The 21,937-nt window shown below is 41.0% G+C and overlaps 1 protein-coding gene across 1 annotated transcript; it reads right to left on the minus strand.

The window, feature by feature from the left end:
* Positions 1-5: 5 nt before the first annotated feature.
* LOC101175583 (tripartite motif-containing protein 3) lies at positions 6-18,524 on the minus strand. The gene is made up of 13 exons (XM_011482339.4): positions 18,345-18,524; positions 9,216-9,401; positions 8,888-9,128; positions 7,984-8,135; positions 7,728-7,908; positions 6,913-7,642; positions 6,667-6,770; positions 6,423-6,590; positions 6,170-6,338; positions 3,487-3,546; positions 3,208-3,278; positions 1,936-2,076; positions 6-1,829 (listed from the first exon to the last, which is right to left on the minus strand). Exons 2-13 carry the CDS (start codon positions 9,359-9,361, stop codon positions 1,677-1,679), a joined length of 2,316 nt encoding a protein of 771 aa, XP_011480641.1. The 5' UTR covers positions 9,362-9,401; positions 18,345-18,524; the 3' UTR covers positions 6-1,676.
* Between the last annotated feature and the right edge of the window lie 3,413 nt (positions 18,525-21,937).

Genomic DNA, 21,937 nt, shown 5'->3' on the forward strand with positions numbered 1-21,937 from the left:
ACGCCTCAGTAAACCATGTGCTTTTATTACCAGTGCATATTCATAGAGAAAAAAAAGGAAGGGGAGGGTGAAGAAAATGTAAATCCATCTTAAAAAGGTGAGCACTTGTCTCACAGAGCAGGAAGTCTTTGATCCTTGTTTGGCACAAACTCAAAACAGCGAATCACAAAAACGGCAACATCCCAGTTGACTAAACAGGTGCTTTTCCACTCCAAAACCCGATCCAATCTCAACGGGTTGGACGGCTAACCCGAATAACTCGATGTTCATTGCACTGTCATATGAAGCTAGTCAACACAGGAGCTTATTCCTCATGCAGCAACACCATGTCTTCCTTTGCTCTTAAGATAGAATGAACACCAGAGGGAGCAAAAACCACGCAGCTCCACCAGTCCTGGTTTTTGAGTCCCCATTGGCGCAACTCCGTTGCAGGTAGCTGATAAATGAAGCACACTGGGTGGATTCTAATGCACGAACATGTTCTACAGCTAATGTCATTGAAAAAAAGATGAATGACTGGATATTTGTAACAGTTTCTTGTAAAGCCACAAAATGAATATTTCCCTGTGGTATTAAATTTGCACGGATCAGCAGCTTTCTTGCAAAGTCATCAACAAATGAGCCAAGAAGTTGAAAAAGTTGTGCATCATATTTGAACAGACGCTGTGATCAATTTTGGATAAAATGTCCTGAGATATTTGAACATCTTCTGGTGCAGTGGTCACAAACGAAACTATTTAAAGTGATTTCAAAAATATGAAAATAAAAACTAACAATTTTTATTCTAAACAAGGGTTTAGAAAATGAGTTTGGCATCCAAATGAAAACAAAACCGGTGCTGAAGCTTTGGAAGTCAGCTGCCCATCTGCACAAAGGCTAAATTTTACAGTTTTATGTTAGTCACACAGACAAAATTTCACCTTAAAAAGGTGTAAAATTCAAAAGAAAAGAAGAAAGATTTACAAAAATAATCTGAAAATGTTCCACTAATACAACATAAAAATAAATTAAACTTGTCCGCTTTAAAATAACAAACCAAAATATCTGCTGTGCTGCTTCCTTCAACAGGCGAGAACTTTTCAAATGCATGTCACCTCACTCACAGCAACGACACACACATTCAAAGTCTTTGAATCCTTCATCCTTTGCTGATCAGTGAAATGAAAAAAAAAACTGCTTGAAAAATCGCTGCATATACATAGAGAGTGATCTAATATATACAATATACATTCATGTATGTACAGTACATACAGCAAATCAATGCACAAATGGTTTTGCTGCACTTTTTTTTTTTTGTTTTTTTTACATTTCATTGCTGCAGAAGCATGGCACTGTTCATTTAACTATAAGCATCAACTAGTTTATGGTAAAAGCAACTGGTGGTCACACTGTGCTGCCAAGCTATTGAAGGAAAAAAAGATATACTTCATGCACCGGGAAAGGTTAAGACTGGTTAAATACTTCAATCTACCTCCTAAAGTGTCATTTCCCACAAAAATGCATTACTTCTGCCCAAATCCTCCATCTTTATTCGTCTCAATGATGCTACATTACCTTCAAACCCGATCGATAAAGTAAAATGAGGGGCCGGGTATTTGCTGAAGTGCAAAGACTGCACTGGAAATACCGTCACACCCTGTTTCATCCTAGGCGGCTGCGGTACAGGAAATCGCTGTCTACTGCAGGTAGCGGTACACCTTAAAACAGTGGTTCCCGGAGTCCGCCACGGCCACGTGGCCATCAGATGTAAGGGCCAGGCCCTGGGGGCCATAAAGGGGGTCGGCTGATGTGTTAATGTAGGACAGGAAGGAACCTGAGCTGTCAAACACCTGCAGAACAAAATAAAAGCCTGGGTGAGTCCTACAACAAAAAAAATGGCTTTCTCCAAAAATGTTGTTTAATTTTTCATTTTTGTTACTTTTACATGAATCTCACCTGGATGCGACTGTTGCCCCAGTCAGCAACAATAATGTTTCCATTGGCGTCCACGGCAACGCCGGTTGGAGCATTGAACTGACCATTTCCCTCCCCATGGGAGCCAAATTTAAACAGGAACTCTCCGTCCGCATTGTACACCTTTCAGAATAAACCATGAAAAAAGTCACATGGTAAAAAAAAACTAAGATGAGATTAAAAGCTTAATAATGAATATGTTTACGTATTACTTTGTTTTAAAGGAAAACATGTTTACCAATCTATAACCATTTCTAGAGTTTTTAAATGTTTTTTTTTTGGACATATGACATGGTAAGGTCTGTAACGCAATAGTTTAAACTGCTAGGGCAATCCTACATATTTTGTATAATTAAAAATAATAAACAGACAAAACAGCAACATAAGAAACATTCACTGCCACTTGTTTTTTTTTAAATAAAAGGAAGGTCAAAAAGAAGAAAAATGTGGGGAATGCAAAGTTCCCTTCAGCTGGTGTTACAAGAGTGAAGATGGCAAGTTATAGAAATGGTTTCTGATTAAAAGCCTTTTAATTTGAAGAACTTCTTGCCTTCAGCTGTTTGCTAAAAGGTCGTGTGTAATTTAGATTAAAAAACATCAAGCTGGATTTGTTTCTCTTTCATCCTCACTGTCGGGTACAGTAGTGGAAGAGTGACAATTTGGACTTGTCTCGCCATAAAACTCGTCAGTATATGACGATGATTTACAGACATATGTTAGAGTTTAATGGAAACTGGGTCATCCAGCAGGACAAGGGTTGTAAAACTCATTTTGGATTCAACAAAAAACTTTCTTGCTGAATTCTAGTTAAATATTTTCATGGGATCTTAAGATAACTGCGAAATTAAGGCAGGGACACATGTCTTAATCAGCACAGTAGCTTCTTCTAAAGGGCATCTTAAAGTCAAACCATGAGCGCTTCAGGACCAAGGTGTGTTCATACTTTTACGGCACAGCAAAAAAAAACCACTTAATTTCTATGTTTAGTGCAGCAACACGTGTTCCTGACTTCCAAAATGTGATGCCACAAGTCGTGTGATTCAACCACACTCGTTGGCCAAATCCAAATTCTTACCCTACCCCTTTGGGTTCTTCCTAACCCCCCAATTGTAGGGGTAATTGGAGGGGTAGGGGTAGGGTTGTCTGAAATTCTTGTCTGTAAGCTCTAACAGTAACGTATCTTCATTTATGCAACTGAAAGTACTTCCACTGAAGGGTTCACTGACAAAAGCACATTCTTGTGTGGAGCCATACCTTAACTGAATGGTTGTGAAAATCTGTAACCACAATCTCATTTTTGTTGTTCACAGCTACAAAGTGGGGACCTGGAAACAAAACAAAAGACAGGAAAGAAAATAGTAACTATGAGTCAGCTGCTACTTTGCAGCACACAACAGGAAGTGCCACTCCTTTTTTGGACTTTGACGACAAGACAGGACATGGTCAACGACAAACTGACGTTAAAACGGACATAAAGACAACAAACACTTTGGTTTAAATCAGTTCACACTCACATTCGGTTTAATTACTTACTGAAAACAGGGCCAGATTTACTAATCTTTGTTTCCAGTGCAATGTTTGCACCACTTTTCTCTAAAAGAAAAGAAAAAGTCCAGGTGAGAATTTACACTGAAGGAAGCTTCAACGTCAACAAAGCTGAAACTCCGACCAGCTTCCTGTAACACGGGCAAATAGATGCGATGGTCTGAGAGGCAAAAAAGAGGAATCATCTTATTACATGCAGTAGATTGAATCATGAATATTTGCCCGTGAAGTTACGTTCACACCCCCCTTGGCAACACGCGTTCAAGCTACCCCGTCCAATGAAAAGCCAACGAAGTGTGTAAATGCACGTTTAGGACTCCCCCGTTCAAAGCCCTCGCATTCGCGTTTCAAGTTTCTACAACTGTGTTTGGCTTCTACATACAAAACGTGCGGCCACTGAATGTGCGTCTTTGACCAATCAGGGACTCTAATTTGGTTGTGACGTGTGGATGGCGTCACCTTTAATTCACGAAAATGCCAACTGTTTGAAAATTGATCATGGAGGAGAAATTAATCATTACGGTTTGTGCCGCCAAGTCTTTCATATATCGCTTTCATATATCGGAATAGAGCTGTAAAAGGAAAAAGCTTGGAGCAAAAGTTGCTTAACCCTTCTGCTATCTTAGATCAGTGTTTTTCAACCAGTGTGCCACGGCACACTAGTGTGCCGTGGGAGATGGTCAAGTGTGCCGTGGAGAAATTGCCCTCATTAATCATTCACTGATCTAAAAACATTTCCCATCTCCAGGATATCAGCTCTTTGTTCATCCAAACAGGCCCTGATAAAACACTGAGTAGTTAGGAATATGAAAGATCTTAAAATTACTTTTTCTTTGTGTTTATTTAATTCTATTAAAGACATTTTGATAAGGATTACGTTACCGCGATTTACCTGCAGCTATGACAGTTTGCGGAAAAGTCCCGTCCCTTTAACTGTCTCCACCAATCATTCTTGAAGGCTTAATCACATGTCATCAGTCTGACCAATCAGAAGTGCTTAAAGTCTTCACTTCCTTGTTCTTAATTCTGCTGATAAAGTCGCTCAGTTCTAACAAAAATACCGGCTAAAGCTCTTCTTTAGCGGTGTAGCTTTCCACAGAGTCCGGTGTCAGACCGTGAAACAAGTGGACAATACAATAAATCTCAGGGACGCCAGTCTTTCTGCAAGTTTTCGGCACTTTTCACACTACATCTCCCATGATGCATTGGCTTAAAGAGCCAGTGTCCCAGCGCACAATGAGTTGTCCTTGCGAAACGCCTTGAAACCCCAACCAACAAACAGTTTCTAAATTTTCTAATTTAACTTTCATTTCATCTCTTAGAAAAAACAGCCGCAACTTCCTGCTTTTCCGGCCACAATTATCACAAAAATACACGTGAGATTGCGGGCGGGCGGTCGGGGGGCTGTCGATCAATACAGACCATGAATTTCTGTTTTTTTTTTTTTTTTTGGATGCTGGTGTGCCGCGGGATTTTTGTCAAGGTTAAAGTGTGCCGTGGCTCAAAAAAGGTTGAAAAACACTGTCTTAGATGACCCCACCCTTACATTGACGTGTTCTCCCTACCATGAAAAAGGTGGAAAGATTTCATGTAGTCCATGGACACCAGTGAAGTTCACAAATCATTGAAGAAAAAATGTTCAGCGCACTGTCTAGTGGGTCTAGATGACCCAACTCCCAATGGTAAAGTTTCTAGGATAGCACAAGGGTTACTATGCACCGCTTCGACATTTCACGCAAAGCCTCATCCAACTGTAGGTGGCGGACATGCACTAATAAACAGTATAAAAAGAAAAAGAAGAAGAAGCCCGTCCTTGCTTGTCCAGTGAGAAGAAAATGTGTTATATGTAAGTTAAGAACCGGTGTCTACCGCGTTCTTGAATGAATGTCAATTGCCTATTGTTTATGTAGCCATAATTCTACGTACACAACGGCGCAGATTGCGAGTTCTTAAATGCGCTGTTAGCAGACGGTGTTCACATTGGACTGTTGCTACCCAAAACTAGTGCATGTACTTATAGATGGAAGAGGCTTTGGTGTGAAATGTTGAAGCGATGCAAATCTCGCAAATTCTTCTACAGCTCTAGTCTGATATATGAAAGACTTGGTGTCATAAAATTCCAGCCAGGTACAAGCCGCAACTATCAATTTCTCCTTCATAATCAATTTTCAAAAGGTTGGCACGTCTATGAATTCAAGTGGACGTACAGCCAAATCCAAAGTTCGACCTAGTTTAACCTGCAACGCGCATTCAATGGCCGCACGTTTTGTACGCAAGAGCCCGAATACTGACCTAGGAGTTTTGAACGTGGAAGCCCGAAACGTGCATTTACATAGACCTTTCATTGGAAGTGGTTGCTTTAACGCGCGATGCCGATGGCGGTGTGAGCGTAGCATAAGAGCATTGACAAGCACTTCAAGAGATTTGGCAAAATAAAAAGAAAACAGCGGAATTCTGGATTCATTACCTAAAAGTAAAAAAAATCTGTACATAAACTCCATGAAAAAAACAAACTTAAGACAGAAATATGATGATCCCTAACTACATTTCTTGAAAGGAACCTTTAAAATAAATCTGTATATCTGGCCTAATTGCATGCAGCTTCATTTGGCTTTAGATCTCTTCCTGTAAAGACATGTAACTAAATGTCTGCAGGTATTTCTTGACACACCTGTGAAGTGTCTGTCCGATGTTCCTCTGGCTCCAAACTTTGTTACAAGCTTCCCATTTGACTGAAAGATAAAGACGCAGCAGGCCTTGTTGTCAGCTGTGATGATGTGTCCGTTTTTGTCCACAGCCACGCCTTTGGGGCCCATCAATCTTCCAGCGCCTATTTTATTCTGCAAAGACCAAAAATCAATATTGGTCATTCCGTTTCTTAGGTGTTTTTTAAACATATCTGGTAACATTTTCCTGCTTCTCACCTTGAACTTGCCATCAGAGGAAAAAATGCTTATCCACCTGTTGTCATAGTCGGCGACAATAATGTCCCCGTTCACGTCGACGGTCACCCCTGTGGGGCGCTGCAGCTGACCCGGGGAACGCCCCCTTACCCCAAACCTCATCTTAAACTGGCCATCGTTGGAGAACACCTAAAAGAAACCCTTTGATTACTCCCAGATTCTGCATAAACGCAACAATTTTTTTCTTCTAATGTCCAACAGTGACCTGTATGCACTGGTTGTTACTGTCTGCCACCACAATCCGCCCGTTACTGGAAGCCGAGATGCCTTGAAGGTTGGTGAACTCTCCTTTGTCTCGCCCTCTTGTGCCTGACACATTAACAAACGAGAACCTCAGAGCTGTGCATGCACCCATCAGTTCTGCAGGGTCATGTACTGAGGCCAGCAGCCTCATATGCTGTACATCTTATATTTGGATTTATTTGACCAGAATTTAGTTGTTTTTACGCACCAACTCTGTAGATCAGCTCATCCTCTATAGGGTTTTCCTTCTTCTTGGTGGTGCTGTACATGCTGGAGGGCCTGCGGACAGCTTTCTGTCGGACGTGACCCCCTCCTCCGCTTGGGGACTTCACTCTCCTCTTTACGTCTTCAGGCGACTGCAGGACATCTGAAGGCTTAACGGCGCGCAGGCGGAAGGGGCTCCCCTTCACAGGCTGCCCGTACAGCAGCAGAGAGAAGGTGAACTCTCCCTCGGAGCGAACGGTATAGCCGACTTCGTACGTGCCGTTCTTGTTGTCTACCACCTCGGCTTCAGTGCGCACCCCGTCTGCAGAGACAATCTCTGCTCGGAGAGCCGCATTCCCGCTTTTCACCAGCTCGCCATCCTTGTCCTTGGTGGTGACTGTGATGGAGGTGTGCTGGCCGACTAGTGCGTGCCTCAGGCCTTCACCGGTGGCAACGCTAGTGTGGCCCACAGCCCCCGTTGTGATGAGGACTCCCATGTTTTGAATGGAGCGCCTCAACCCGTCCGTCTCCACCTGGCATTCCAGGTGTCCGTTTTCATGGGGGTGCACGGCAAAGCTGTGTCTTGCCAGAGCACTGACCCGCTCGCCCATTTGTTTCTGGACCAGCAGGATCTCAGTGGCGCTGCCATGGCTGAGGGCATGCTCTGTGAAGCTGCAGCTGCTTTCAATGTTCTCTTTCCCTTGCAGCAAAGAGGTCAGCTGAGCCTGAAGCACCTAGAGTGACCCACACAAACAAGGACAGTAATGAGGATTTTTTTTTTCTTTTACATCAAGTTGGAAAAGCAGAGAGACCTCTGACCTTCTGCTTTGAGCTGCAGATATTTTCCACCTCTGTGATCAGAGCATTCTTGCGTTGGTGCAAAGCCTTTTCCAGCTCATCAAAAGTGTTACTGATTCCAGTCACTGCTTCACTTTTCCTTTCCGTCAACTGCTTGGAGATCTCATTAACGTGCTCAATGGCAACAGTCAGCTGTGGCAGTCTGTCAGAGGGAAAGGATCAGTGTTAAAACTCTCACTGGGTTTCACTTTCAAACAGTTTCACGACAGTTTTGTACCTGTTACAAACGGTGTCTAGCTGATTTTTGAGAGCAGACTTGTGCTGCTCCAACACGTCCCTCAGAGGGACGGTCACATGTTCCCTGTGCTCTCCCTCTGTGCACTCCAGACACATGGCTGTCTCACATGACTCGCAGTAAAACTCCATGACCTGCAGGGGGTGCAGTAAAGACATAAAAATTCACTTACCCACGGACAGGGACAGGGACAATGTAAGGGACAGACCCACTCTATTCATTTTTGATCTATTAACCCTTGTGCTATCTTAGATGACCCCACCCTTACATTGAAGTGTTCTCCCTACCATGACAAAGGTGGATAAAGGTGGAAAGATTTCATGTAATCCATGGACACCAGTGAGGTTCACAAATTATTGAAAAAAAAGGTTTAGCGCACTGTCTAGTGGGTCTAGATGACCCAACTCCCAATGTTAAAGTGCCTAGGATTGCACAAGGGTTAAAAGTATTACCAGTGGTCTCTTAATAATGATTATGCGTTTGTGTCATTTTCTAGGAGATAAAATCTGCAGAGTGGAAGTAATTCATTAGAAATTTGCCTCTGAGTTGTGGGTGGGATGCATAGCGCAACCCTGCCGCCCCCCTTCCCATCCCCATTGTTGAGAGCTCCGAGCAGGAAGGTTGTGGCCCACCCAGTGTATTTTCTACATCACAAATAAGCTCTTTTTTAAATTGCTTTCTTTCCTCTGCTCCTGATTCATAACAATTTGGGAAAAAAAGACAAAAAAACAATCGCTAAATTGAAGACATTTTAGGCTTAAATTTCATTATATCATTAGAAAAAATGCCACAAGAACCCCACCAAAAACACGATTTTCATAGGAGCTGGTCTTTGACAAGGAGTACAAATCTAGGGATGTGATGGATTTTGGATCATTCAACCCACCTTTCCCTCATGGTTGGGGCAAGAAAGGGACTGACAGGTTGTGGCTGCGTTGGCCGACTCCAATACATTGCTCGCCTCCGGCCGGCTACACTCTGGGTCTCGCTGCAACACCTCCATTAGGTTAGTGATAAAGAAGTTGTTCTGCAGGGCTGCGACACCCTTCTCGGGCAGGATGGACGTCTGTCTGCACACTGGGCAGGATAGTGTCAGAGACTGGGGAGGGATGTAGTTCTGTAGACATCTAGAAGAAGATGGAAAATGAACGTTTCTCATTGTCTTTCAGATTTTACCAGACCATTTTCTCTGTTGGTTGTCTGGAGGAACTTACTTCTCACAGAAAGTGTGCAGGCAGGGCAGAACTTTGGGGTTGTGATATCGGTCCAAACAGATGCTGCAGACCAGGAACTGTTTGTCGATCTGCCTGACCACAGGGCTGGTGCTGCCCGTCTCACACTTCGCCATGATGACTACCATTCAGTGGGGGTGGGGGTGGGGGGGGGGTGCACCACTTAACCTGCAAACACAAAGAAGAGGAGGAGGAGGAGGAGAGAAAAAGTTAAGAATTTAGGGAGTGTAAATAGGGTGGACTTCCTTAAGCAAACTCAGGAAGAAATGAGTCACAGTGCTGTTAAGATCATAAGTCCTTCTGTGACGCCTGAATCCACAGAGGTTTTAGGCTCTGCCTCTAAAAACAGACTCAGTAAAGTCAGCTCTTCTGTCATCTGACTGAAAATCCTACCTTTGCAATGATAGAAAGAATTTGCTCAGATTCTTCAACTAAAACAGCCAAGCTCTCCACCTGACTTAGCATTCTGAAGCATTAGCTTACAATAAACAGCCTTAGCTTGTTTATTTGAATAATTGAGTCACATGAAACTGTATCAGTGGGTCAAGTCCAGCTTAAGTCATGCCAATGATCTACTGTGCATCTGTCATAACACACACATGACCTCCATAATCAGTGCTTAGAAAAGCCTCTATTTGTGCAATGTTTGAGCTTATAGTTAGAATTTTCATAAGAAGAGTAAACAAGTGGGCGTGGTTTTCATTTATTTACTATTCTTGAGTGAAGTGTTTAGTTTTATAAAGTTATTGAGAGAGAAATAAAAGTTCTTTAGCTGTCACGTTATTAATATTTATAGAGATATCTTTAAAATGTGTTGCCGCAGAGTAAGCCCACCCACACTTCCCATCATCCATCTATTAACATGCTCTTCAGCTAGCTTAAAGCCCTTCACAATCCCAACCAACCATTACTGGTGGAACAAAAATGGCGAGCAATATGTGAGCTATCCAGCTATACAGTTTTGAGCCAGATGCCAGCTCGGATGAGGCCAACAAAGACGTACATGGATCTAGTCGTCTGATGGAGCGGAGCAGGGAGCTTGTGGTCAGCCCATTGTATGTTTTACATCACAAATACAATCGTTTTCGAACATCATTTTTTGTCGTCTGCTCCTGATTCCCAATGATTTGAATAAAGAAATCCAATTTTAAGCGTAAATTTTTTTAATAGATGTCCTCCATCATCAGAAAAATGCCACAATAACATGTTAAAAACACTAAAAGCACAATTTTAGTGTGTGTCTCAAACTGATGCTTTACCATAAGTGTTGCTTAAGCACTTGGCAACTGCATGAGATCCCATGCTGACAGGGGATTAGTATAATTATACATTTAGAGACACTAAGGTTGAAGCTTTCTTCACTTAGATCTCAGCTGGCTCAGAAGCATATCTTGGGTCTTAACAGGAGCAAGGCTTAAAGCGCCACTCCCAAAATTCCTCCCAGTTCCTTCCATTGACTTTTTAGAGCAGGAAGGCCGAGTTCAACACCTGTCTGTCTGTTTCTCAGAGTTGGGGACGGCCTGTCTCACACCATGCAGCTGTCCCTCTCTGCTGCATTAACATATGCCTTCCAGCTCCGCTCTGGACCCGCCACCTCCTTCCCTCCATTCATCTTCATCCTCCATCATGCTGTCGTTTTTCTCTCTTCACTTTGCAGCATCGCACCATCGGGCCTCTCCAGTCTACCGCAGACGTCTTCCAAATTGAGGATTTTCCAGAAACACTGATTCTAGTGTTGCAGCGTCCCGAGAGATAGAAAAGCTGTTTTACTCTCTGCACAAACAAAAAAAAAGCCCTTCCCCAGTCTGCCGTTACTCCCACTTCCTGCCTGTGAACAGTGACATCAGGGGGAAGGGGGATGAGCATAAGCCCTGAGGCCCCTCCCCTGGGCTGATTGGCTGCAGCCTTTGCGATTCCAACAACCCCCCCGCCCCTCATTTTCACCTCCCTTCCTCCCTGGCTGTCCTTTCTCCCAGCAGCCCTCAGCTACTCCCACTTGCTTCACTGCAGAACTTACAGCAAAAACGGCCGTTCTGAGACTGAAGTCTTTCTAGACGTTCCTGAGCGGAAAATTATAAATGAAGACATCAACTACGGATCTGCAGTCGGTTAAGAAAAAAGCATCCAGAAATCTTAGGTTATGGATGAAGCAACTGATTAAGAGAACTACAAAAAAGCAGTGACAGGTCGGTCTTATGGTCAAAATAATACACATTATAAGACATGGTTGTTCTGGAATTCCAATTTTTTTCAGAGTATATGTTATTTTTTTGCATAGTTTGGCAGGAGTTGCGACTTATACTCGGGTGCGACTCATATGTGATTTAAAAAAATAAAAGACTCATGCATTTGTTATTTTCCCACTAACAACCACTAGAGGGCACTGTGGATGTGTGTATCAGTATTTGCTACCAACGCAGAAGACGAAGAAGCGCCCCTTAGTCTTAAGGTCTTAGAGTTATTCCATCGACACAGACAATGAAGGATTCAATTGGTTTAGTGATTTTATGCGATAATAAGAGTTTAGTTGACTTGTCATTTTTTTCTGCTCTGATCATGGTTATGGAATAATTGTTCATATATTGCACTAATATACTAGACAATTCCTCCTGTTTCGTGATAAATATGGTTACAGTAATGAAGCAAGCTTATTTCCATTGTATTGCTTTCTTATGATTTGCTTTTCAAGATGAAATGTCTGTTCTTGTTCCTGTATTTTCATAAATAAATGTCTCCCAAAAGTGCAACTTATTTCAAACATTTCTTTCTTTGTTTTCCATTTTTTTGGCGTCTGCTAACTAACTCGCAGTACGAAACATTAATTGACAGTTTATGAGAACTGGATCAAGTGATGTCACTTATAGAAAATGACCTGCTTCTAGTTCCAACTAAATTGAGTCGATTACCATTTACCCAATCCTCACTCTTCGCGATACGGACACTCCCATGTTGGAACCAAAAATCGTCAGTAAGCAGTTATTGGTACGTGTGAGGCTGAGTCAATGTTTCTTTGGCAACCACTCTCGCCAATCAGAAGTAAGCTTGTTGGAAGACCATACCCCTGCCATTTGAAAGAATCTGGGAGAATTTGGGAGAATCTGTCAATCAAGCATTTCGAAGGTTCGACACGAGACCACATACTTTTACTGAGAAATCTGATTGGCCAGTTTATAACTTGAATATTTGGACCAAAAGAGAAAGATTTCATGAAAAATAAATAGGATTATCAAAAACATGTTTAAAAAAAAGGTATCAGAGGTTATTATGACAAATAGAATGAGTATAGCTGTTTATTTCTTAGTAGAAGTCTACGGGAATTTGGCTTCTTGGAGCCAGCAGGTACTTCCTGTTTGAAACGCCAAGGGGGGAGGGGTCACTCAGTCCAGATCTCATACACAGTCAATGAATACATTAGATTGTGAGGATGCACCTGGGCTTAGTGTATAGCTATTAGAGACTGAAAAGTACCCATCATGAATACAATCCGATATCCACTCTATGAAGGGAAAAAAAAGGATGATTAGCATCTCAAAATCACAACTTAAATGGTCATTTAGCTGTGTTTTTCTCACTGCATCTGCCTGTAGAAACCCAGCGCAAACGTTTACGAACACAAAGATGCATCGCTCGTCACTCTCACCCCAGTAAGTGGCTTAGTGTTCTCCTGCAGGGTCAGGTGCTGTCTGCCATCAGGATTACTGTCTCCCAGAATCAGATGACATCATTATGTCAAGGTAATTTAACTGTGTGTCTGCAAAGGAAGTTCTTAAAAAGCAGGCAATGGCTGTCTTTAGGCCAGAGTTCACCAGTATAATAGGGTTGTTTGTGGGCTTAACACTCTGATCCTGAAGAAAAGGATGTCTTGCGTAATTACAGAAAACAATCTCATCAACCTAATCTGCTTAATCTGTCACAGCTGCTTGAATTCAATAAATAAGGGAACAAACTTCCTAAAACTATCTTTTTTATTTTTTTGTAAAGGAAAGACTTGGAAGACTCAGTCACATGATGGGGAAATTGCTTTTTTAAAACAGCCACAAAAATACTTGCCAGATGAACAAAATAGATTAAATAAAAACAATAACATAATAGTAGGTTAAGATAATAGAATAGTTATAGAAGAATGTGTTGGCCAATGCTGTTATCCACATTTTTAGTTACTCTAGCTCCTTTAAAAGTGTAATAATAATCTTTTAAACTTTATTTTGTATATTTAATGATAGGTGCTTAATTTCAGTCTTTGGCAGGCGGTATTACAACTATTGAAATGGTTGGTCAATACTGACGACTGTTTTCTTTGTTGGAATTCATACTTCAAAAATGTTCCTTTTTAACAATTAATGATGCATTTACCTGCAGAGCAGAACAAAAGAGGTTTTATTACACACTGATGCTTTTCGTCGCTGGAATCTGAGATATTAAATCCTCTCTACAGTCGACAAGTTAAAGTTTGCTGCAGGCGCTTTTATATGTTCTTAGGCATCGATAGTAAAAATATTTTATTTCATTACATTTGGATAATTACCTTTTTATGCAACAATCATCAAGTATTTTTCCAATTGTTCATTTCTAATTTAGGGTTTCAACAGACCGTATTAAGTGTGTGAAATGTAAGCTGGGTATTTAAGAGAGTTTTTAAACTCTAGATTGCTTTAATCATTCCTTACATGTGGTGTGACTCTTTGGGGTTGCAGGATGCGTCTGCCTCAGACGCCATAAAAAGCCTTTCCTTTTCCTTTGTTTGAACCAGAAGAAATGACCTTTTTTCCCGTCATCTCTGGAAGCGCGTTTAACCGCTGTGTGACCATATTAGACTACTCATGAGGAAAAGTACTGATATCTGTGTGACGGTGTTTGCAGACGGTGAGGAGTTTGTTTGATCAGCTGCACCGGTCCTGGACAGTAAAATGATGACTGTGTCACAATTGTGTTTAAATTTAGACTGTAGTTGATGTTTTTTTGGCACTCGCTTGTGTGTCTTCAGGCTGTGATTGTCTCTGTATAGTTAGTCAGAGAAAAAATGTACATGTACAAGTAAACAGCAGCACTGAACAAAACAACATAGTCAGAAACAAAACTGTTTTACCTTAGAAATGTATGGTGGTGAATTAGGCCCACCATAAAAACCAAAAAATAAATACATTTATAAGCATAAATTCATTAAATTGTAAAAGAAAGTCATAGTTTTAAGAGAATAAGGTCCTTGAGAAAAAAAAAAAAAAATGTACAAGAATAAAGTTGGGAAACTATAAGAAAAAAGATATAACTATCTTACAAGTCTTAAAATCATTTTACTAGAAATTAGTTGTAAAAATATGATTTAAAAAAGTTGTAAATTTAAGAGGATAATTGTAAAATTGAAGGAAAAGTCAACATTTTACAAGTAAAATTGTAGAATTATTTCACTAGAAATAAGTCTTTAAAATACAAGAAAAATGTCATAATTTTAAGAGGACAGTCATAAAACTAAAGAGAAGAGTCAAAATTTTACGAGAATAAATTTGTAGAATTATGATTAAAACCGTCAATATTTTACAACAGTAAAGTTATAACTTCACAAGTTATAAATTGAGAATTTACAAGATTAAAGTAATACATTTATGAGGTAAAACTAAAATTATTATACAACAACAAAGAACAAATATCGTAATTAAGTATAAAAGATGTAGAGCGCATTATAAGCGATTATTTCAGCGTGGATTTTTACGGATAAGGAAATGTTAATTTTTTAGTGAGTCTAGATCGGATCAATTAGTATTTAAAAACTATTTAGCAGTTTTACCAAGTCAAAATTGTAAAATCATGACTTTTTTCTCATAAATTCAGAAATTTATTCTCATAAAATGAAAACTTTTTTCTCTGAATTTTACAACCTAATTCTTGTCATTTTTATTTTTTAGGTGGCCATAATACTTTTTCATACAAATGTGTCCAAATAAAGAGTATAAAATTGATTTTTTTTAAACAAAAAACAATCTGAACTTATTTCTTTATATTATACAAGATTTTCTGAATGTTATTTAACAATATCTAACTCAGACAAAAACAATATGTTTAAGGACAATTAAATTATCTGTAGCAGATCTGTGTAAAAGTAGGGACAAAATGCCTTTTTGTTACCTTAAAAGGCCTGCTGAGCAAAACAACCTGGCTTCATGATGACTCATCTGTCATGACTCATAAGCATCAAAACTTTCAAAGCTCCTATTAATGTTGATATTCACCCAGCTTTTTTATTATTTCATTTTCCTATCCTCCCCTGAGACTGTTTCAAAGTAAAAGCAGTTTCATAAGCAGCACTTTCACATTTGCAGTCAGCAGATTGCAGAAATGGACATCAAATGCAATCAAATGATGACTTTAGAGCCCTAAAAGGCCTAAACTCCAACAAAACTAAAGACTTGACAAAGTCTGCATTTGTTTTCCGGAGATTTCCGCGTCCTTCCTGCTGCACTTCCACTGCGATAAACAGAAGATAGTGCAGCACGCAGGCGACGCTGCTGCTGTGTCAACAGGCACTGCAGATTTTTAAAAGGTCGATCAGCGCACAAGTTGCTCCTGCAACACTGTTTTGCCCTCAGGGGCAGCATTGGGGATCACTTCTCATGTGACTCAGGTCAGCAACATCCATATGTGGTCCTGCGTAAACTTCCCACCTGCTTTTCCGCTGAACTCCAAAAAAGCTGTGCAGTGATTTTGCCTGCATCATCTTAGCTTCTCACAAATTCATCATAAAAATGACTATAATGAAACAAAATAAACCCCAATATAAACAGAAGGGACGCCAAATTTGTTGCTGTTGTTGACCTTTCAGCTCATCCCTTTAGGGGTTGCCACTTGTGCAATTCAGCTATCACTGATTCGCACAAGTGATTTAGCAGATATTTTTACGCCAGATGCCCTTCCTGACACAACCGTGTGTTTCATTCGGGCTGGGGACAGGCACAGGGACACCCAGATGTGGGGCCCTTTGTGGCTACATAGTGAGGCAGTAGGGTAGAGTCTTGCCCCAGGAACCACACTAGATGAAGGTAATTGTTGCGCACCCTGGGAATCGAACCCTGGGTATGTCAGAATTCCCCCCTAACCCCTATAAAGTGCACTACATAGTGTATTCGCCATTTTGTAGGGCTGTCCGAATCTACAATTCCAAAATCCATTGCCCAGTAAAATTTCCCAGAAGTCTCTGCGTGTGCATCGATGCTCACTACATGTTTTATTTATTTATTTTCTTTTCTTTTTCTCTCTTTTTTTTGTGTGTAGTTATTATGTGTATGTTTAAAGTTCAAAAAAAAAAAATTTACAAAAAAATCGGCGAATATAGACCACAATGCATTGCGTCGGAACATTTTTTACCAAGTAAATGTATTTAATGTATTTTTTTTTTGCTTAACCATCAATGTTTTTTATCTTCAGAAGACAGTGGACTCATAAATAATTGTCGCAAAACGCTCATTTTAAATAGATTGTAACCTTTGTGAAATCGATGACATCATATCCACCGTTTAAAAAAAAAAAAGAAAAGCCAGAAAAAACTTTTCTGGCTTCAAAGTCCCACCCCAATCATCTTTGGATCTATTTTCAAAGCGTTCCCAGTGCTCTTTTCATTACGATTATACAGTTTTTGGCCAAAATAAAACAAAAAAGATCAGTGTGATTAGTTTCTATAGAGCGGCTGTAGTTCATTAGAAATTCACCTTTGATTTGTAGCTGTTGCCATGCAGTAAGCCCTCCCTTGCTTCCCAACATCCAACTGTTTACAGGCTCTCCCACTAGCTTACAGCCCCTCACTCCTACTTTACACTATTGGTGCAACAAAAACAGTGAGTAATATCGGAGCCATCCCGTCCTACAGTTTAGAGCCAAATGCCAGCTCAGACGAGGAAAACAAAGATATACATGGATCTATTTCTCTAGAAATGGATGAATCAGAATGGAGAGGAGCAGTGAGCTTTTGGCCCAGACAGCATATTTCCTACATCACAAGTAGGGTCTTTTACAAAAGGCATTCTTTTGTCTGTTTAAATTTCAAATCGCATTTCTGACATAAATGCAATTTTAAGCTTCATTTTCTTAATATATGTCGTCCATCTTCATAAAAATGTAACAAGAACATGTTAAAACCAACAAAAACACAGTTTTCCTTTTCAAAATGATATTAAATGGCGTTTATATCCCTACACAGTTTGACCCTATTTTTTTTTTTTTTCATTATGGATTGGCTGCAGATTGCAGTCTGTGCTGCCTCATTTATTTCCCCCCTTTGATCAAATTCAAAGGATGCTTCAGATGGCCATATCCATCCAACAATGTCTTCTCTGTTCTCCTCTTAGTCTGGACACAACCAGCAAGTCAAGGTTTAAAGTTGAAACAACTTATATACCCTGTTTTGCAAAGACGGTGTGTAATCGTGGTGGCCTGCCATGTCTATGGGTCTGATACAAGCATTTAAGAAGCAATAACTGAAGAAATAAAGACCGCAGCACAAACATGAAACCCTCTCTGAGGATCTATTTGGTGGTGCATCATCAGGGACTGTCTGGCAGCCTCTAAACCTGCATTCATCTTTGCAAAAAACAAAGCATCAAACCACCACTGCATCCATCCAGTCAGTTTGGTCCAAGAGTGATGCATCACTCCTGCTGTTGTGTGTGCACTTAAATGCAACACGCCTCAAGACTGCAACATGCTGATTCACAAGGGGGTCGCGGGGAAGCTTCCCATCATCTCTCTGCATGCGAATTCAAGATCCCTAATCCTCTGAACAAAAGACAATGCGTGGTTGATGACAGAGCCCAGCCCACAGAACTGCAGCAGGGATGCCCACCTGCCACAGAGCCGGCCGGCGGCCAGCTCCGGGCTAAAATGGAGAAGTGAGTGGGCTAGATGAGGAAGCGTTCAAGAACCAGAGCAGCTTCTAGCAGCTGCTCCCTGGACGGCTGCAACGCTTTCACAAAATCAAATCAATAAGTCCAGATTTACCATCATAGATGCAGCTTTCTTCTATAATGTGGGAATTAATTATTCAACCATGCTCGATCGGTCCAAGCAGAAGAAGGACGCAGAAATCGGATCCGGGCGCAGGGAAGAGGAAGAGCGGCGTCTACTCACATGAGCTCAGCTCCCGGCAGGAGGGGCCGCAGTGTCAGCTCCGCAGGCCGCAGAGGCTGCTCGCCATTGTGTGGCGCCCGTCTTCACAGGCTGGGCAGCAGAAGGGAAAGGGCAGGGTCTGTCTGGGAGGAAAGGGGGACAGCGAAGACAGAGGACGAGGGAAAGCAGCGGCGAAGGGGCGGGGCTAGGAGGCAGCATTGGCTAGAACGGCAGTGGGAGGAGCTAGGCAGCCCAATAGCAGGTGGAAGGGGGCGGAGCAAACCACAAGAAGGCGACATCTCGGGATTTCACTGACGGTTTCTGTGCTTACGTTGTCCTCAGAAAGACAAAGGAGTGTGTTTACTTCCTTCACATCAAGGCCGGACATAGGCAGGGGCACCGGGGGGCCAATGGCCCCCTAAATGCAGTGGATGTCCCCCCCAAATGTAATGAAAAATCCACAATTACCTAAATAAATAAAAATGGCAACAAATAAATAAATCCACACAAAAAACAAACAGAAATAAAATTAAAATTAATGGAAAAAAAATTGTGGGGATGAACAGATGGATGGATGGAAGGATGGATGGATGGATGGATGGATGGATGGATGGATGGATGGATGGATGGATAAAGAAAGAAAGAAAGATTTGATTTTTACAAAACTTTAAAAAATCACATTAAAATAAAGACACACTAAAAAGAAAAATAAGACCTAAAAGGTACCCCATTTCAAAGACAGAAAGAAATGCAGCCTCAACAGAGCACAAACCAATGACCTGCTTGTGCCTGTCCCAAGCCCGGTAAATGCAGTGAATAGTGTTTTAAAGAGCATCCACATAAAACTTACAAGACCTATCGAATAGAACAAAGAAGATGCCTGAGTCCCCTTCAGCGACAGACTCAGACACCCACAGTGTTGCAATGATTGTCATCACAGGTCATTCATTTCCCCCGCCATCCAACTGCACAACCTCTCTTGATCAGAATCAGAATCACAAGTACTTTATTGATCCCACACGTGGGAAATTTGTGTGTTACCATAGCAGTAAACAAAAGAGGAAAATATAAAAATATAAAAACAATAATATAAAATAAGAAAAATGTAGCAGAAATGTAAACAAATAAGGCGTTATAGTTTGAAGACTATTAACAAACAGGTAACAATGTGCAAAACGTGCAAAAATATGCAGAAGTCATCTGTTACACTGTGAGTTATTGTAGAGTTGAATTGTGTTGGGTAAGGATGATTTCCTGTATCGGGCAGTTTGGAGAAGAGTTGTCTGAGCCTCCTAGAGAAGGAGCTCCGCTGTTTGTCCTGAGCAGGATGGAGAGGATGCTCTGGGTTGTCCTTGATGGAAAAGTTCTTGTTCAGTGACCTCCTCTCCATCACTGCTTCAAATGTTTCCAGTTTGCAGCCAATGACAGAACCCGCCTTTCAGATCAGCTTGTTCAGTCTGTTGGCGCCACTGACTGCAATGCTGCTTCCCCAGCAGACCTGGGGCCTGTTTCAGAAAGGAGGTTAAGTGTAAACTCTGAGTGGGTTAACCCTGAAATCAGGGAAACCCTGGGTTTTCCGTTTCAGAATGGGAGGTTTGTTAAACCAGAGAAAGCAGAGTAAGTCAAACCCGTTTCTGAAAGAGAGGTAACTTATACTCTGAGTCAGTGTCCATGGTTACTTACGCTGTGAACCTAACCTGGTCGGGAGCAGGTTTTATTCTCTAAACTCAAGGTTTCTGCCGGTCCCCTCCCCTTTTTAAAGACGAAGCGGTATTTTTCGCTTTAACCTTCATTGCCCACATTTCCGTCACACAGAGACAAGTGACAAGAATGGCTTGTCCTTTTTTGGAGGACCCAATAGACGAGGAGGCTGCATTAATTCGTAGAGAATTACATATACGTTGTGCGAGGATTTTGAGACCTAGACTCGATTTTTTGTCATTTCCCCATATGTTTTTGTTTGAGCGTTACCGTTTTTCGTTGCAGTCAATTACATATATACAATGAAAACAACATTAGATATGTATTGCTATGTAGATGTTTCATATGTCAAATATTGTCAACAAAGCCTACATCCATGACATGCTCACATTTGACCTGATTGAATTATGTTTTTATACTTCATTTTTAGCTGCTGCCATGTTCTTTTAATTCCTGCAGGATTGCATCTACATGAAAATGAAATCAGGGACATTGAATTAGATTAATGTAACAATTACTTTTTGGAAACACAGTTTGCTAGTAGTACTGCTTACTTTCTTAATCCCATATAAACCTATACCACTTGATCAATACAAGGGTAGACATAAGCTCACTTTTAAAAACACAATTGCATGTATTAATATTAAACTGACCAACGTTTGCAAGAGGGGAAGGTTAACAAAAAAGTCCTCTAAACATTACCGACGTTAAATGCATTTTTCCCCCAGATTGGTTCTGTACACTATGCAGCATTTCATGCAATTACACCAGGAATAACACTTCAAAAGTACACCTAAATAACGCCATTTTTTATTTCACACCGTACGCTATTTAAAAAGTTATTACAGCCAATATTTTATAACAATGATTTAAATGCAAACTTACGCATTAACTTGAGCAGCTATGTTTTCCCACGCTAACTGTCTCTGTTTTGCAGATGCAGCGGTGTTGCTTTTCTTCCGGAATATGTGCTCATATTCACTGTAACTCTGCAGCAGCACGTCAAGTTCAGCTGGCGAAAAATATGCAGACCTCTTTTTTTCACGGTTGCCATGGTGACTCGTGATATGTGCGCTCCATTGATAATGGCTTCTTATAGTCGCGGTGCTCACGCTCACCTCCGAATCAGTCCACTCAGAGTTGATTGACCCAACCGATCAGCTTCTCTGAAACAGAAAACTCAGAGTTGTTAATCTCTCGATTGACCAACTCAGAGTTCAAGTTTAACCTCAGAGTTGGTTGAACCTCCTTTCTGAAACAGGCCCCTGGTCACCAAAACTTGTGCAAAATGCACACACATTTGAGCAATTATTTACTTTTTTGTTAGTTTGATCTGATAATTAGTACGGTTTTCAATGCATTTTAGGGGCTCAAAGGGATTTGACACCCCGAACTCTTAGCACATTCAGCCCCCTCTCCTCCCACACACACTAAATCTTCACATTCTTATTACTAAATTTTTAATACTAAACACAAATCAAAGTCTATGTTTGCTAGTTGTTGGAGGTTTTTCTTTTATATTTGGTCAGACTGTTTACAGTGTGAACTGTTTCCTGTTAAGAAGAAAAAGAAAATGTGTTCACTCATGCAGATTTTCATGCTACAAAGGGCATTGTGTGATGAACACCCGATTATTCTACCCAACTAGTTTTCTAGTGTTACAGGTTAGTCCATGTGCCTGAAAAGGGTGCGGAAATTCACAGACAAAGGACAAGTGTTGAGAATGACAGCTTTCCATTACAGCCAACCAACTTTAAATCTATTAGTTTAAAAAATCTCAAGAACTATTTTAAATGCTTGTTGCAGTGTGTGTGGGGGGGGGTCTGTCACCGTAGATCAGCATGTTGTGTTGCAGCAGTGAGAAGTTTGCTGGGGTCGGGGTTCCCGTTAAACACAGTCATCTTTGGGTTTTA

Source organism: Oryzias latipes, chromosome 13 (genome assembly GCF_053564925.1).
Source record: "Oryzias latipes strain Hd-rR chromosome 13, Olatipes_Hd-rR_3.1".
NCBI classification, from domain to species: domain Eukaryota; kingdom Metazoa; phylum Chordata; class Actinopteri; order Beloniformes; family Adrianichthyidae; genus Oryzias; species Oryzias latipes.

What these genes read in the sequence shown, in the direction of transcription:
- LOC101175583 (XM_011482339.4), bottom strand. Translation starts at nt 9,361, where the DNA reads ATGGTAGTCATCATGGCGAAGTGTGAGACGGGCAGCACCAGCCCTGTG. An exon ending in GCCCCAACCATGAGGGAAAG is followed by an intron (nt 8,136 to 8,887) that starts GTGGGTTGAATG and finishes CACCCCCTGCAG; the next exon opens with GTCATGGAGTTTTACTGCGA. An exon ending in CCTCTGATGGCAAGTTCAAG is followed by an intron (nt 6,339 to 6,422) that starts GTGAGAAGCAGG and finishes TGGTCTTTGCAG; the next exon opens with AATAAAATAGGCGCTGGAAG.